The following is a 17,220-nucleotide window of genomic DNA, read 5'->3' as shown; positions in this document are numbered from 1 at the left end:
CGAGAAGTGAGACTGCTTTTTCTCTCTCTCTAGCTCATTTCCTCAAAAACAATTTTATTTTTTTGCCGATATCTCTGGTATTACACATGCTAGGTCGGGTGGACATCGTTTCAGTGCACCCTTAAGTTGCGAATAATAAGCACCATATTGTTTGAAAAAAAAAAAAAGCGTTATCCTCCACGGCTTCTCCATTATTCCAATAAAGCAACTCTTAGTATCGAAATCATTAAAGCGAGAGGTGCAGAACAACACTGCTCACTGCTCTTCCGCACAGAAGCTCATGCGCACTGTCGAGTCGCGGGTGTAAAAGGAAAATGTTGACATTTTACGGAAGCCCGCAGCAATTGTCCGACGGTCGACACCAGGCAAAGCTAGAAGGGAGTCGCGCGGGCAGGATTTCGTCAATTTATTGCGGTTGTTCATTAATTTTTTATTTTATAGAAAGTTGTGAGACATTTAGTTCAACCAATATTTTTTTTTTTATTACCAATACTCCCAACAATGTCAATCATTCGTGGGACAACGAACCTCCTGTGTACGCTCAACCATGGATTTCGCTCCGCAGGTCTAGGAACGGAAACCAGCAACAATGCCCGCGCAACCCTCGGAAACTGGCCGCTGAGATTGACAACCCTCTCCCCCCAACCCTTTCCCTGCCGTCACAAAGCCGCTGCGGCCGCAATCAAGGCGGAAAGCTTGCCCCTCCTCCACCACCACCCTCGGAAACTGGCCGCTGAGATTGACAACCCTCTCCCCCCAACCCTTTCCCTGCCGTCACAAAGCCGCTGCGGCCGCACTCCGTCCTCAAGCTTGCCCCTCCTCCACCACCACGCACTTGCATCTGAACCAAATCGTCCCCTTTCACCCCTACGAGAACTATGTAAACGTCTCACAATTTTCTATAAGTTATCAAAGCCCAACCAGACAATTGTGTCGAAATGTTTACTTGTTTGGTTAAACTGGGACAGTAACGAATGGAACAAGTAGCGCGCGACCGTAACCAATCGATGAAAGTACGGCGCGCGATTGCTTATTCTTTTTTCTCGCGTTCGCGACTCAACAGCGCGAATGTGCCCTTATTCCTGCATGCGTTGTGATGCCGGTTGCGTTTCATGCAGCGCGTGCATTGTGAGCGCTAACTGGACGGTTTATGAAAACCTAAGACACACGACGCGAGTTCCAGAATTGTTGCAGAAGCGCGCCGAGAGCGAGTCAGTTACCGTTACTGTCAAGCGGCACGAATACAGTCTACGAATACGAATATATATATATATATATATATATATATATATATATTTTGTTCCAGGGTTCCGTTCGCGCCATGCCGCTTAATTGTGCACTCACGTCCAGCCGCCACATGCATGCATTACATTTTCTGCGGTGTTCCGCTTTTTGAACCAGACGCCGATGCCGGCAGCTTTGTGAAGCAATGATATGCTCCCACTCGTTGTTACAGGGACGTGTGATGCGCTCGGGTGGAGTATTCAGTTATTGTTTTACCTCAGTATGCAATTTGTGCAACTTCCTATCTCTAAGCGGTGAATTTGCTGCTGCAATCTGTAAGCTTCCAAAAAGGCGCGAAAACCCCGACAAAAAAGGCGCCAAAGCCCCAAACCGCTTAGAGCACCGTGGGCACTTCGAGCTCGCTATTTTTGCCCTCATTTGAGCAAAACAGATGCGCATAATTTTTTGCTACTGAATTCATCCAAGGAGGCGCCTTCCTTTACTAAAACTGCCTTTACTGGGTGAGGTACATTGCTGTGAACGCGTATGCCCGTTATCTTAACAAAGCACAAAGCGAAAGGAGTCATTAAAACCTCATCTGAAGATATGAGAGAACTTGACTAATCATGTGCACAACAACGAGTAAAGAATAAAATCTTACTAACCTGTTTGCAGAGAAAATGACTTCTTTTTCCTCAGTATCCGTGGCTCAGTTCGCCGGTTCGCTTCAGTTCGATCAGCGGCTCAGTCGGCACCACCGCGGTGAGCGCAGCGCCCGGCACATTTCTAGACCACAAAATCCGGAACCGGAAGACTCCGTGCATGGCTTCGCAAAGATCGGTTTCTGTTTCGTTTGTGTTTCGTTTGTGTTTCGTTTGTGTTTCGTTTGTAATTAAGGACGCCGTAGTGGAGGGCTACCGATAATTTCGGCCACCTGGGGTTCTTTAACGTACACTGACATCGCACCGCGCACGGGCCTCTAGCATTTCGCCTCCATCAAAATGCAACCGCCGCGGCTGGGATCGAATCCGCGTCCTTCGGGTCTTCGGCCGAGTACCACAACCGCTGAGCCACCGCAGTCGGAAAATAATAGGGGCTGCGTACAAGCACCTAAATGTGGGCGCGCCCAGCAAAATCTGTTGTCCTGTAGAAAGCTAACGTCCGCTGCACATCTAACGTGGGTGCTTTCGGCACATTTCACCGCACGTCATGTGCTGCGTACATTATATATCGTCGAATGGCTCGGTATGTCTATTGTACGTTGAAAAGTTAGTGCGTTATGAGCATTCGACGGATGCATATGCTAGGTAAGTGAACGCTATCGTATTTCAGTCGATCGGATCCATTTTCATTAGCAAACAATCCAATGGACATATATGCATTGACCCATTACCACATTATTATTCGTCCTGTATGGGTCCTGTTTGGAACCGTTTGTTTTATTTGACTTTGCATACGACATAGAAATGTCAGTCTGTCCATGCACCATTAGCTATTGGTCAAATAATGTATTGTGTGTATTGGTCAAATAACGTGTTAACCGCCGCGGTGGCTCAGTGGTTATGGCGCTCGGCTGCTGACCCGAAAGACGCAGTTTCGATCCCGGCCGGGGCGGTCGAATTTCGACGGAAGTGAAATTCTAGAGGCCTGTGTACTGTGCGATGTCAGCGCATGGTAAAGAACCCCCAGATGGTCGAAATTTCCGGAGCCCTTCACTACGGGGTCCATCAAAGCCTGAGTCGCTTTGGGACTTTAAACACCCATAAACCATAAAACCAAACCGAATAACCTGCAGTGTAGGCGCAGGTACTATTGGTCAGATACAAATATATTTACTGGGCGTATTTGAACAATACAATTGCTCACCTCTATGGACATGCGTGAAGGCATAAATGTGTCTGTAACACGCGGTAGAAAAACCCCATCGCTCTTTTCTGCCTGCACTGGCTTCATAGGCACCAAATCCGAGCCATTTTTCATCAGTGTACAGCACCGCCCACTACAACCTCATCCCTTTGATGCGATGTGGCGTGCGAACTACACTTTTGCTCCACATTTCTCGCGGGTGTAGGTAGCAGATTAGAAAAAAATAGGTGGTGTTTCAAAAGGGCGATGGTGTGTTTAAAAAACATTTATTTATACTATATACAAGAGAGGTATTGCTTGGACCGTGCCTGAAGGGCCCGGCCCTCACAATCACTAGGAGGGATCCCTAGTCCGGGACCCCTGTGGCCTCAGCGGCGGCCCGGGCTCTTGTCACCAGGGCTCGTTGGTCCTGGAGAGTTGAGCAGCCGAGCAGGGCAGCCTCCCAGTCCTCTCGGGTGGGGTGGGTAGGCAGGATTGGCAGGGCATGCCCACACTATGTGATACGCGTCCGCAAACACTTCCCCACAGTGTGGACACTCGCCCGAAAAGTCCGAATTGAAATGTTTGGGCACTGCCTAGCACAGTACCGTGTTGGTGTAGAGGCGGCGCGAGCTTCAAGCGGAAGCCACAATGTGCAACGTTATCAAGATGCTCGAGTACACGTAAAACATATACATGGTTTTGTCGAATGTTTTCTATTCTGGCAACACTGCAATTTTGCCTCCTGGGTGGCGCAAGCCGTTGCGCGATAGAAAGGATTAAGCTATTATCATCCGTCATCCATTCAACCCGCCGCGGTGGCTCAGTGGTTAAGGCGCTCGTCTACTTGGCCGGAGCACCCAGATTCGAACCCGACCGCGGCGGCCGCGTTTCGATGGAGGCGAAACGCAAAAAATTCAGGGGACTTTTTGACGATCTAAAAGTGCGCGAGGCGAAAACCTTTCCACGCAACTTGCCGCTGGCACAAATGGGGCGACTTGGATTGGCTAGTCATTACTAATTAGTCATGACATGACTGACTAGTCATGATTGGTTAATAACTAGTTATGACTAATTAGTTGACGACTAGGTAATTACTAGTTAGTCATGGCTAATTAGTTTATGACTAATCAGTCATGATTGGTTAATGACTGGTTAGTCATGACTAATTGACTAACTAGTCATGATTGATCAGTGACTAACTATTCATGGCTAATTATTTGATGACTGGTTAATGAATAGTTATGACTTTCATTTTAGATGTAACGTACGGATGGACAGAGTCATGGCCGCGAGTATGAGACATATGAGACACGGGCGCCTTAAACCACCTGGGGATCTTTAACGTGCACTCACATCGCACAGCACACGGGCGCCCGTGTGCTGTGCGATGTGAGTGCACGTTACAGATCCCCAGGTGGTCTAAATTATCCCGGAGCCCTGCACAACAGCACCTCTTTCTTCCTTTCTTCTTTCACTCCCTCCTTTATCCCTTCCCTTACGGCGCGGTTCCGGTGTCCACAGAGATATGTGAGACAAATAATGTGTCATTTCCTTTCCTAAAAAAAATTCAAGGGGCACTTTGGCTCTCTAAAGTGCTGCAAGGCGAAAGCGTTTCCTGGCGCACTTTGTTTTTATTCACTTTATTTTTTATATTTTGTTTTTTTTTTAATTTTTGGTCATTTTCTTATTTTTATTGTTTTTATTTTTATTTCCATATCTTAGTTTTATTTTGTTTTTATTTTTGTTTATTTTCTTATTTTTATTTTTCCTTTTCTTGACTATATTCCTTTTATTTCATTTATGAAACCCATGCATTCACTAGATGCGCCTTTATTCATGCTCGAACCTTGAGCCTTCGTGGCGGAGTAGTAGCGTCTCCGCTTCAATTGCCAAAGGCCCTAGGGTGCGTTCCAATTCTCTAGACGTCCGACAAGACGTCTAATGTGACGTCTAGGAAGCCGTCTACATGTCTACATATTGGAACGTGTCTACTTCACGCGCCACCTTGCGGCAGATAAACTGAACTAACATTTGGGAATAGTTGCACTCCTATGTTCTTAAAAATTCTTAATAAAACAAGTTAAAAACGCGCTGTTAGTAGTTTGCTAGTACTTATTTTATTTTATTTTTTCTGCAATAATGGTGCGTTCATGGCTACCGCTTCAGCAGACGATCTCACCTGCATAGCAGACGATCTCGCTCGATTCACAAATATAATCGTAGGTCCACAAAGACGGCTTTATTTGCCACCAGTTCCTATAAAAATCAACTTAACGGAATGACTGACACTTGAAAGATGGTTCGTCTCCGGGCTCCAGTGCCCGCCAAGAGCACGGCTCACTCAGCTCTGACTGCACCAACTGCTCCGCCATCTTTAGACAGGAAGTTAGCCTGCATCGATGTGGACTTCGGCGAAGCAGTCTTCTTGGACGGCTTCGTGAAAATTGGAACGAGTCTCAAAATGGCCGCTGTCCGGCAAGACGTCTAAGTAGACGTCTACTTGGGAGTATTGGAACGCACCCCTAGTTCGATTCCCACCCTCCGCGCAGTTTCTTTTTAAGCAGTGACGCCGAAAGGCGGACAAATCTGCCGACGCGTCTGTCGACACGGCTGCCGACGCGTCTGCTAACGACAGTATGAGGCATTAAATGCTTTCGCTTTAAAAACGAATTTTCAATTTCCATCCATCCACCCATCTAACACTTCCTGTCTGAATAACTTCGTTGGAAGAGCGTGCGTTTGTCGAGCAAGCTATTACCTCAGGGAAAAAGGAGAGGGACTTCGAAATCTGGTGCGTCACCTGCATCGACGCCTTACCAAACACAGCGCGGAATGCTTTGCATGCCTCGCTGCGTTATCAGAACCATCGCGACACGCGTCGTCTGCACGGGCGTAAACCTTTTCAAACGCCGCGCGGAAGCCTTTCGGGTGTCACCATCAGTCAAAAGTAGCCACTCCGAAGTCTAGCCGGTACCATCACGTGCGCCATACGTGCACTGACAGCATGGATGGGTAAGCGTTTGCTAATACGGTACGGGGCTAGCGTTCTTGCGCTAATTCGGTTTTTAAATGACCTAGAAGTCGTCATCAGTATGAGCTGTTTTGGAGCATTTTGTCCGGAAGATTGCGTGTGTTTGAATGGACTTGGTATGACATCATCTGGCATCAGAAAGGAAAGCGACTTCCACAAGGCACAGGTCCTGCGACTGTTTGGTGAGTGAAATGAAGTGCCGCCGTATTCTTTTTCCTCGCATTGTGCTTGAACAATGTACCGTATTACGCGCATTTTACTAATATGAAGTTCAATGGAATCATGACAGTTGATTTTGAGCTAACGCTAGGGCAACCGAACGACGAAGCAAGTGGGCACTGATGCGTGCAGTCTGGCTGTGACGACCGCCGCAGCTCAAAATCCAGAAACTTCCAACCTCGGTCAGAAATTTTGGTCGCCGTTACATCGGCGTTTGATAAAGGCTTTACTGCCTTGCCAGTTCTTGGTGCTTCGTCGTTGTCCCCCAAAATTGTCATCGCACGCTGGGAAGGAAGAAATTGAGCTACACATCCAATTGCTCGGTTCTTCCATGATAAAGACAGCTGCTCGCGCGCGCAAAGTAAATTCTGTGACAGTTTTCCGTGAGGTAGTGTGCGTTTTTCTGATCTCCTGCAGCAAAAGTTACCGGTGTTGTATTGATGCTGATTGCAATGCTGTCTTTACATCATGAATAAAGAATGTGGCAGCCACAGGCGTGAGCTGGCATGGAACGGTAAAAGAAATTGTGCAAACATTCCTGTATAAATGCACCACTTTTAGCACACTTAAAAATTCAGAGGGCACGTAACTTTGGCTGCTACTGTTGCTGCCGTAGGCAGACATGAGGCAGCTATGGGGCGACTTGGATTGGCTAGTCATAATTGGTTTATGACTAACTAGTCATGTTTAGTTAATGACTAACTAATCATGACTAATTAGTTGATGACTGGTTAATGACTAGCTAGTTGTGACTAATTAGTTAGACTTACTTGTCGTGATTGGTTAGTGAATAAGTAGTCATGATTGGTTAATGACTAACTAGTCATGACTAGTTAATGACTCGTCAGTCATGACTCGCCAGTCATGACTAGTTAATGACTCGCCAGTCATGACTAGTTAATGACTCGCCAGTCATGACTAGTTAATGACCCGCCAGTCATGACTAGTCCCACGAATGATTGACATTGTTGGGAGTATTGGTAATAAAAAAAAATATTGGTTGAACTGTGTACGCGCAACCATGGACTTCGCTCCGCAGGTCGAGGAACAGAAACCAAAAGAATAGACGCCAGCAACAATGCCCGCGCTCCTCAGTCATAACTAACTAGTCATGACTAGTTAATGACTCCTCAGTCATGACTAGTTAATAACTCGCCAGTCATGACTAACTAGTCATGACTAGTTAATGACTCGCCAGTCATGACTAGTTAATTACTCGCCAGTCATGACTTCAGGGTTAGTCATTACTTGAGACTAGTTATAACTAGGGCCCGGAAATTTAGGCACGAAAGAACCCCAAAATAGGCAGGCATCTAGGCTCTAAAAAATACTGAAATAGGCGCTATAAAGCAAAAATAGGCGCTTTGAATAATACTCTTTATTCATAAGTACAAGATTTGCTAGTCAAGCATGGAGCGTACGCAGTCAACTGAAGCAATAAAGCACATTCTCAGGTTTTCGAACTTGAAGCTCTTTAGGTTTTCACTGAGCATAGCTTTGTACTTTCATAGGTTTCTTTTGACATCACATGAACTTAGTGAGAGTTGATAAAGGCTTAGGCTTTCAGATGACGTGGCCGTATCGTCCCCGCGTAGAAAGACTCTGATTTGGGAATTTGTTTCTAGCCATCTGTTTTTTTCTACCAACTGTTGCATCTTCGTAGAAGCAGTGGCGCCCTTTAACCTCCAGTCCGCGAAGTGCTGCCGTACTTCTGCCACGACCTTCAACGATTCATCTATTGAGAGTCCAGCCTTTTCCAACTTTGTCATTCTTTCTGTCAATGTTTAAATATTGCACTAATGTATGTCAGGTCTCTTTCCAAACTCGCCTCTTGCTACACTTCGAGATAAACACTTCGTTACACCACGTTCAAGTTACAATTCGAGAAAAACGTATGGCGAGACCCGCGCCTTTTGAGCGTGCATCGGTGCGCGCCTTTCACCATACATAGACAGATGTCTCAAAATTGAAAAACGGCACCGAGGACCGAAGTGCCGGATTTAGGCATTTAAAGGCAAAAAGTGCGGTTAAGTAGGTAGTATTTTTTAAAAAGTGACAAAAAGGCAGGCAAGTGCAAAAATCCCCCCTTTAGACATTTATAGGCACGTTTAGGCAAATGCCTAAATTTCCGGGCACTAGTTATGACTAACTTTGGATGTAATGGACGGACAGACAGAGTCATGGCCGCAACTATGAGCCATTAAAGGCTTTCACCTTAAGAAAACTACTGGGTCGAGTGGAGACGACACACTTCTGCGGCAGTCTTCAGTTACTTCTGTACCATATGTCTGACATGCATTGTGCAGCAGCCATGTTTGGCTGCTTATTTGTACACACTTAAATATTGTTTGAGGCATTGCTCAAAGCCTGTCATTGTGTCTTGTGACTCTGCTGTCTTGTCTAATTGCACTTGAGCTGCCTCCTTTATCGCAGGGTTATGGCCGCAGTGACCTTATTACTGCCAATCTAAGCTCGAGCACTATAGGCTATGGCTTCCAGTACCCAGCTGTTATAGGATGTCTTGGTACTGTAGGGTACTGCTCTATCGCAAGCAGTGTCCCAGACAACATGAAAGTGTGTGCCACTGAGCAGCAGGTCTGGTTACTTTAGCTGTAAATGGCAACACCAGTGGCTACCACAAGAATCCTTATCCAAAGGCTGCGTATTTGCTCATTGTTCTGAGGAATAGTGTCATTAGTGCTCATTGAATGAGACATAGTGGGTGTGTGGCCTTTGGCTAAACGTGCGTGCTTTGAGAGTGGTAAGCGTGCAAGTGGCCCACAAACATTTGCATGTTTCATTGAGTGAAAATGTGCCAACAGTGGCACTGACTTTTTGGCGAATTTAGCAGTGTGGGGTGTAAAGAGGTGCCCCGTGGGCATTGCCACTTTGACCTGTAGGTGGAATTGTGGAATCTACTTCACCGCTACACACTTGCCTCAAACAGCCAGCCTATCATTTAATGTTAGGCATTTAATGTTAAAGCAATGAGAGCTTGTATGTATGGCTCTTGAGCGAGCGAGTCAGTTGTGGGCTATGCCAGCTTTTTTATTTTTATTTATTTACCTTATTTATTTACCTTATTTATTTACCTTATTTTTATTTATTTACCTTACCTTACAATTTACCTTATTTACCTTTATTTACCTTACAATGCCCAGCAGGGGATTGGGTAAGGGGGACAAAAAAGGGCTTATATACAAGAGAAACTAATTAATACAACATGAAATGCAGGGAAAAAGGTAAAAAGAAACTATTGTACAAGGCATAACTTTAAATGTGAAAATATACATAGGTACAAGGTGCTTACTAATAGCATGAATGCAGGACATATGGCAAATACACATCTAAGCAAAAAATGCAGTGGTCATATTAGAAGCGTCAGTCATTGCAAAAGTTGTAAGACGCACAAGAAACCAAAACAAGGCACAGTAGCAACGAAGAAACAAAAATGCACTGTGATACAGAAAAACAAAGATAAAACAAGTTACGTCGTTTGAGAGGATGCATGCTTAGTTGATTCGAGTCAGAGAGAGGTGTCTCAGAGCTATGCCTCTGATTACTAATACTCTTACACGATGTGAATTAAGCTGGTACTATTGTAAAGAAAACACAAGACTTTGTAGACTGATGCAATTCACGCTTTGCACCTATGCTTTTCATATCACTTGCCTCTGGCTCTTCGTGAATTCTGCAGACTGCTATGGCCCTTCACAACACAACATTATGCAAAAATGAACAAATCGATGCCATTGTCAAAAGTGAGAGAATATTGCATTTGAATCATGTTTCATCTGTCTGAACACGTCTCTACAAGTCCCTAGAATTTCGCCTGTAATGAGGTGGCGCTGTTCTCGTTCTGACAAACTTATGCTCAGGTTTCCTATAAGACGAAGACATGAGGAGGTGAACAGAATGGGTGCTTTCCTTGTCACACCTTTGTTATGTCAGCATTCTTTTCTTTTATTTTTCCAACAGGTAATGAACCAACTAGGTCAAGAGTATACCTTGCTGAAGTATCTAGGAACATGCTGATGTTGCTTATGTTCGACATTTCTAGTTTCTGCATGTATATATGAAAGTCGTATGAGAATGCGTGACTGTTGATTCCCTTAAGGCAAGCCTATGCCCATGTGAAAAACCATGTGTTTTGATATATCTATAACTGTTCTTAAGCAACAGACCCATCTTGGCAATAGTACCCGCCTAGCTGCTTTATCATTCTAGCAATAAAATTCTTGTGAAAAAGTCACAATCTGCTGGCAAATTTTCTTTTCTCTTTCAGATGCTGTGAAAGCAGTGTACAACTGCAGTGACATTGCTGCTGCAACTGCCATCAAAGACTGGCTGTGCCACACCCCTGCAAGGTATCGAGAGGATTTGGGGAAGGTGGGTTCAGTGAAAGCCTTCTGGATGTTTATCAGTATCAAATGGTATTTATATGCTCATAAATAGGCTGAATTTAACTGCGCTTTGTTTTAAAGAAAGCAATAGTGTAGATTTTCTTGTCCTTAGTATCTCCATCTTGAAGAACAAAACAGATGAGGCACAGTGCCATCATTACACTGCACTGTAACATACAGGGCATGCATGTTAGGTCACTGATGGTAGGTGGAAAATGGTTGATGTGGTCGATGGCCGGTTTCATGTACTTCAGTACATGGCATTTGGCAGGTGAAACTTTCTTCGTCTGTCATGGCAGTGGGCATGGTACTGACAAAGTAATATTGATGGCCAGGGCATTCATCAGCTACATCACTCCGTGCTGCATTTTTGGACACTTTGCCATTTGCCTTAGATAATGTATGCATACACCTGACCTCCCGCATTTAGGTCTAACAGGAACCAACAACAACACACTTTCAAGAGGAGTGCTCAGAGCCCGAACCATAGCAGAGCTTGTATTGGAACTCTATCCTTACCTTTACTAGCACAGTAAGCTTGCAAGCTACCAAATGCTGAAGTGTTCTGACACTGGGCATTGAGCATATCATCCCTTTCTCTCCCTTCAGTGTTTGCATGTCATGTTCCATGTGTTACAGTGCAGTGTAATGAAATTATTTGATGCAGTGCTGTAACTTTCTTTTTTTCGTACTTGTACAATCTATCTAAAGGGGATGCCTTGATAAAGTGCTGTAATATAATTCTGCAGCCACACTGAGACTGTGGAGAGTTGTTCAGAAAATTCACTGATTTCCTGAAGAATGCCGTATGAAGGAAACCGAAAGTCGCCGAAACCAAAGGGAATGTTCTGTTGTTTCATTTTTAAAATTATTTGTGGGGTAGGTCAATGGGAAATTTATAGCTCAGTTGAGTCGGATTAAATCTATTTCACTACAAAGTAGAAGAAAAAGCAACCACACGCAGTCAGGGGGACATGAACCCATGACCTCCAAATCATGCATCCGGTGCTCTACCAGCTATGCTACAGTGACGGCTGTCTAATCTTCTACTTTTGCAGTATTTATGTTGCTTGTAATATAACCTTTAGAATGTTCACCAGCACCATCCTCGTCCATAGCGACAGACGTAGTACATTGTGTATTGCCGCTGGTGTCGCGTGGAACGATTCTTTACCGTAGTTGAAATTTTCATGTTAGCACAAATCTGAAGTTGTTCAGAGCAATATCTTCATTATGCACATGTATGAAGTCATAAACACGTTCACTATGGCAACGATTTTTGGAGGTGCAATGCCTATACTTCGTGGCCCACCAGTGGGCCACCCATCAGTGAGCCTTCAGCAAAGCAGACTTATAGGAACCAACAGCAAATATCAATAGCAACCTTGAATATAGATTTTTCTCAGGCGCTTTTGAAAAACGTGAGCTGGCCCACAGCTTCATCACGGCACACTGTATTTGTGCCGCACAACAGGAATACATGTGGGCAACCTGTGATCCACGACGCTGTGAATATGTTAAGAGTTATTCATTTATTTATTTACCTTACCGTACAGGCCTGTTAGGCATTGCTTAAGGGGGGACGAGGGTCTTACTAACTTTTTATTTATGGCTAGAATCTCATGAAATTTTGCACACAGATGCGCTTTTCTCTTCTGATTCCATATATGTAATCATAATTGAGCTGGTTGCCTTCGATCTTAAGAAGTCTAGAATGTAATTGGGTCATTTCTTAAGCAGCTTTAATGAACTTTCTGATTGCATTTTGTTGCTTTTAATTACATGAATAGATAGCCAGAGAGTTCCCATACCCGGTGACATTCTTTTTCTCTAACAGCATGTCATTTTGATCTACAATGTCGAAAATAAAAGGTTGTAGTATTTGACACTGCAACTCGTTAAGGTAATTGTAAATTGCTATTTATGTGTGGCCTAAACAAAAAAGTAAGAATGTCATCGGGTATGGGAATTCTCTGCCTATCAGTTCATGTAACTAAAAGCAACAAAATACAATGAGAAAGATCATTAAAGCTGCGTAAGAAATTACCTAATTAATCTCTAGAATTTAAGATAACTTTTGATCTAAGACCACAAGCTCAGTTATGATTACATTTTTGGAATCAGAAAAGAAAAACACATCTGTATACAAAATTTCATGAGATTCTAGCCTTGAATAAAATGGTTAGTTTAAGGCCCTCGTCCCCCCTTAAGGGATCGTAAAATTCTGAAGAGAGCATTAGTAACTAAAATAAGCAATAGAAAGAGAAAAAATACAATACAGAAGAAACAACGTGGAAATAATAATTATATAATAAAATATGCGACATAGGTTAAAACACAATAAAAACTAAAATGCATATGGCACATGTTATCAGTGCGTGATATACTGCGGTGAAGGCAGACAAATCAGAGATAAAAGGGAAATGAAAAGCACAATAGGTAAACCGAAGTTAAAAAGAAACATCAAAATGGGACTTAGCAGCTGCAGCCAAATAAACGAAAATAGAGATGTGTACAGAGGCGTGCTAAACGACGGCTTCAGTGAAATGTGTGATGAGCTGGTGATGGAATGTATCTGGATTAGACAGGGAAGTGATGTTTCGCAGGGTATTCCAGAATCTGATGGCTCGTGGAAGTGCTGGTCTGTTGAAAGCTAATGTGTCACAATATATCCTTGTAATACTGAGGTGATTGTGCAATCTTTTGGCTGTGCAGGATGAAACATGGAGCTGAAATGTACTTTATCTATAGAAGTGTGCATACTTATGAAATATTCTTGGGAGAGTGTTGTCACGTCACGTGCTAGAAGATTGTAGTGAAGGATCAGATTACCCGAGTGACGCTTGAATGGTATAGTTATAGTTTTGTGAAATGAATTGTGCTGCCCTATTTTGGATGGGTTCTAACATTATTTGTCATTGGTGTCATGCAGAAAGCATTTTTATTGAAGTTGCATAAAGGGAATCAAGTTTCTTGCCACCACTAAAAAAACCCTTGCTGTTCACAATTCATTCTCCGAGAGTTCTGATTTTGTAAGTCTTTGCATGCCTTGTAGGATCAGTGGGAAAGTCCTAAAACATGTCGCCACTGATTTCAGCCTTTTATTTATGCTAAGAATAAACTATTAAGTTAGGTCTTTTTGCACATTCTAAAAATTAAAGGGTAGAAAATAAAGATAATTTAAAAATTGTATATTATTGAACATATTGAGCTGCCGCTGTGGCTCAGTGGGGTGGCTCTTGGCTGCTGGTCCGAACGGCTCGGCTTCGATCCCAGCCGCGGCGGTTACGTTTCGATAGAGGCTAAATTCTAGAGGTTGATGTACTGTGCAACGTAGTGCACATTAAAGAACCCCAGGTGGTCGAAATTTCCGGAGCCCTCCACTACAGCGTCCCTCATAGCCCGAGTCACATTGGAACGTTAAACTCCCATAAACCATAAACCAAACCTAATCTGCTTTCTGTTTCTGTACTTAGCTCATGCAGGCCAGCACCCAGCCGTACAAGCCCAAGGTCAACTGAATGGACTTTCCATCACTTCCTAGGCCAGGCCACATCTTATTGTGTGTGCAGCTGTGTCCCATGTGTGAGCCCACGTCTGTGTGTATGTGTGCACACCGTGTGAGCCCACATTTTATTGTGTATGTGTTGGCCATGTGTGATTCTATAGATCATCGCGTGTTTGTGCCGTATGTGTGTGTGTGCCTGAAAATTTCACCACTGACACAGAGAATATTCAATGTTTCAATTTCTAGCAGTTTCTTGTTTTTTGTTTGCTTGATGTATGTGAAAATGAAAAAAGTGCTACATAATTTCAAAATGGTGATTTAATGATTATATTATGGTGGGTGGTGTTTTTCTGTTTCATTGATTTATTATGGACTGTTGTGAAGACTAAGTTCTCTTTTTGTGCCGCCTTGTGTCTGTGTGTGTGTGTGTATACACACACGCACACACACACGCACACACACACACACATACATACATACATACATACATACATACATACATACATACATACATACATACAGGGTGTCCCAGCTAAATGTAACCAAGCTTGTAAAAGAGGATGCTTTCTAGCCCATTGAGACCAACTCAGGATTGTTGACAGTTGCGTGTCCTAGTATGTGGTAGTTTTTCATTATGCAAAAGTAATTAATTTGCAGAGACTAATTAGCTATCTTTTTAATTATTTCCATCAGGAAGAAAGTGTCAGTGAAGGAGTTGTAGATCCCATAGAAAAATAACTGTTTGCCGTGTTTGCTACCAAGTACAATTGATACACCTTCTTTTATTTGCCTTAAAAGAAAGCCCGCGAAATACAAAAAAAGAACCACGTGATAGGGAAGCAGTTTCAGCGCTCCCAAATGACCGGTCAAGCAATGACATCCACTTATGTTTGCAACGCTGTCCAGAACAGCGTTCGGCATTTTGAGGTGGTGGCGAGATATGTGCCAGGAACCGCTTATGCGTCATGGAAAGCAAGCGGGCGCTGCTTTTCAAGGAAGTGAAGCGCGGCTCACATGCAGCGCTTTTTCATGCGAAACCTCGCCTCGAGTACAGGCATGTGGCCGTGCCGCCGAACTTGCACCGTCACGCGCTGAAGCGGTCGCCCTAGTGCTCAAGTGAGAGTTGCTCGCGTATATCTCCCAACCATCGCAAAGAGCCGAACCCTGTTTGGGACAGTGTTGCAAAGATTAACAAATGCCGTTGCTTGACCGGTTGTCTGGGAGCGCTGAAACTGCTTACCTATCACGTGGTTCTTTTTGTATTTCGCGGGCTTTCTTTTAAAGCAAATAAAAGAAGCTGTATCAGTGGTACTTGGCTGCAAACACGGGAACCGGTTATCTTTCTAAGGGATCTACAACTCCTGCATTGACACTTTCTTCCTGAAGGCAATAATTAAAAAGTTAACTAATTAGTCTCGGCTAATTATTTTCTTTTGCACAATAAAAAAACACTGCAGACTAAGACACGCGACTGGCAACAACCTTCAGTTGATCTCAGCTGGGCTAGGAAACTTGGTCTTTTTTAGAACCTTTGTTACATTTATCTGGGACACCCTGTGTGTATACATATATATATATATGTATATATAATATCTCTATTTGTATGGTTTTATTGCCAAATGTTCTCAAATTTTGCTGTTGGCGCTTTAGTTTTGTTTTCAAATCACTGTGGGATGAGCTAATCATTCAAGAGTTCTGTAATGCGTTTGTCAAGTCACTGTCCTGGTCATTTTTCTAGCCATTTTTTTTGCAGTTCTAACCTTAGCAAAAGTTTTAAGCAGTCTTGTATGATTCTTGTGAAAGTATTTTTCCAATTAGAAATTGGCATTTTTGCTTTTTTTTGTTAGATAAGTTTCAATAAAGTGTTTTAGCAACTTAAACTGATGAACTTCAATTATTTTGCAACTGGATGCCATTTTAAGTAATGCTTCAGTGCTACCACACTATGTATGCCTATATGCATGCAAAATGACATGAAATTTTTTACAGTCAGCATTTTAAGCTAACCACATGTAGCCAGAAGGGACATTTTCAAATGGGAATCAAGTTGCTGTATGAGCTCTAACTTGTGTGCTTTATAAAGTGCTTCGAAGGTTAAAACGTACAGTAGAAACCATGAGCATTGCCAATGTGCGTAATTGTCAGTTACTGCCTATTGTAGTGGCCTTCAGGGTAAAATGAAATGCAGGTCCTTGCCTAGAGTCAGCTACAGGATAGCCAGTGAGCATCTTCTGGCTTAGACTAAATATCTAATATAGGTTTCAAATGCTTTGGTACATACCAGATTGCAGTTCCGGATGAGCTTTTGATGTTCTACTGCACATTGATACAGAGCCAGCCGGACAAATCTGGATGTCCACTAGACAGGTGAAAGGTCCAGGGACCTGCGTTCTTTAATGTCCAGAAATGTTTGTGGTTTACTGGGGCAGAGCCACCATATCCCACACATATCTTGGTTACTGCAGTGGCAGGTTAAAGACATCTATATTTTATCGTGGATGCAAGCACCAGCACAGCTTAGCCCAGTGTCTAGATCTGTTGTGAATTTGCTGGTATAATATGGCATGTAGGCTCAACAAGTATGCTCAATTTGCATTTTCTAAAATGTGCAAAAAAAATGACATGAACACGGAATGACTACGTTTCAGAAAATGCATAATACGGCTGGCCACCTTTACGAATGTGTTACGGATGTTCCATCCATTTTGATGCAACAGAGCAAGCGTTTGTTCTGTTATTGAGAGTTTGTACGTGACATTTACGGAATTTTTTTGCAGTGTATAACGAATAGATTCCAGTTAGTATCGACAGAGCGGTCATCAAACCCGTTACAGTAATAATCGAGAAAGTCGGCGAGTTCCCTGTTAATGGCCTGAAAATCAGCTTTTTTATAGTCGCGGATGTGTTTAGAAATCTTCTCAGCTGGGGGAGTAACGATGGAAATGTCAAATGAGAGCAATAGATGGTCGCTGAGACCAGGTAAGTAA

General features: G+C 43.4%; 1 protein-coding gene across 1 annotated transcript; it reads left to right on the top strand.

Moving 5' to 3' along the window:
• The first annotated feature begins 5,871 nt into the window (after positions 1–5,871).
• LOC149360235 (uncharacterized) lies at positions 5,872–14,694 on the top strand. The gene is made up of 3 exons (XM_089569223.1): positions 5,872–6,285; positions 10,608–10,711; positions 14,202–14,694. Exons 1-3 carry the CDS (start codon positions 6,081–6,083, stop codon positions 14,244–14,246), a joined length of 354 nt encoding a protein of 117 aa, XP_089425349.1. The 5' UTR covers positions 5,872–6,080; the 3' UTR covers positions 14,247–14,694.
• The last annotated feature ends 2,526 nt before the right edge of the window (positions 14,695–17,220 follow it).

Source organism: Amblyomma mixtum, chromosome 2 (genome assembly GCF_055824585.1).
Source record: "Amblyomma mixtum isolate Tamu chromosome 2, ASM5582458v1, whole genome shotgun sequence".
NCBI classification, from domain to species: Eukaryota; Metazoa; Arthropoda; class Arachnida; order Ixodida; family Ixodidae; genus Amblyomma; species Amblyomma mixtum.
This window is presented reverse-complemented; position numbering and strand designations above follow the sequence as displayed.

Coding starts and splice junctions, on each gene's coding strand:
- LOC149360235 (XM_089569223.1), top strand. CDS start 6,081: ATGGGTAAGCGTTTGCTAATACGGTACGGGGCTAGCGTTCTTGCGCTA. Junction 6,286..10,607: donor ACAGGTCCTGCGACTGTTTG/GTGAGTGAAATG, acceptor TTTCTCTTTCAG/ATGCTGTGAAAGCAGTGTAC. Junction 10,712..14,201: donor ATCGAGAGGATTTGGGGAAG/GTGGGTTCAGTG, acceptor TTCTGTACTTAG/CTCATGCAGGCCAGCACCCA.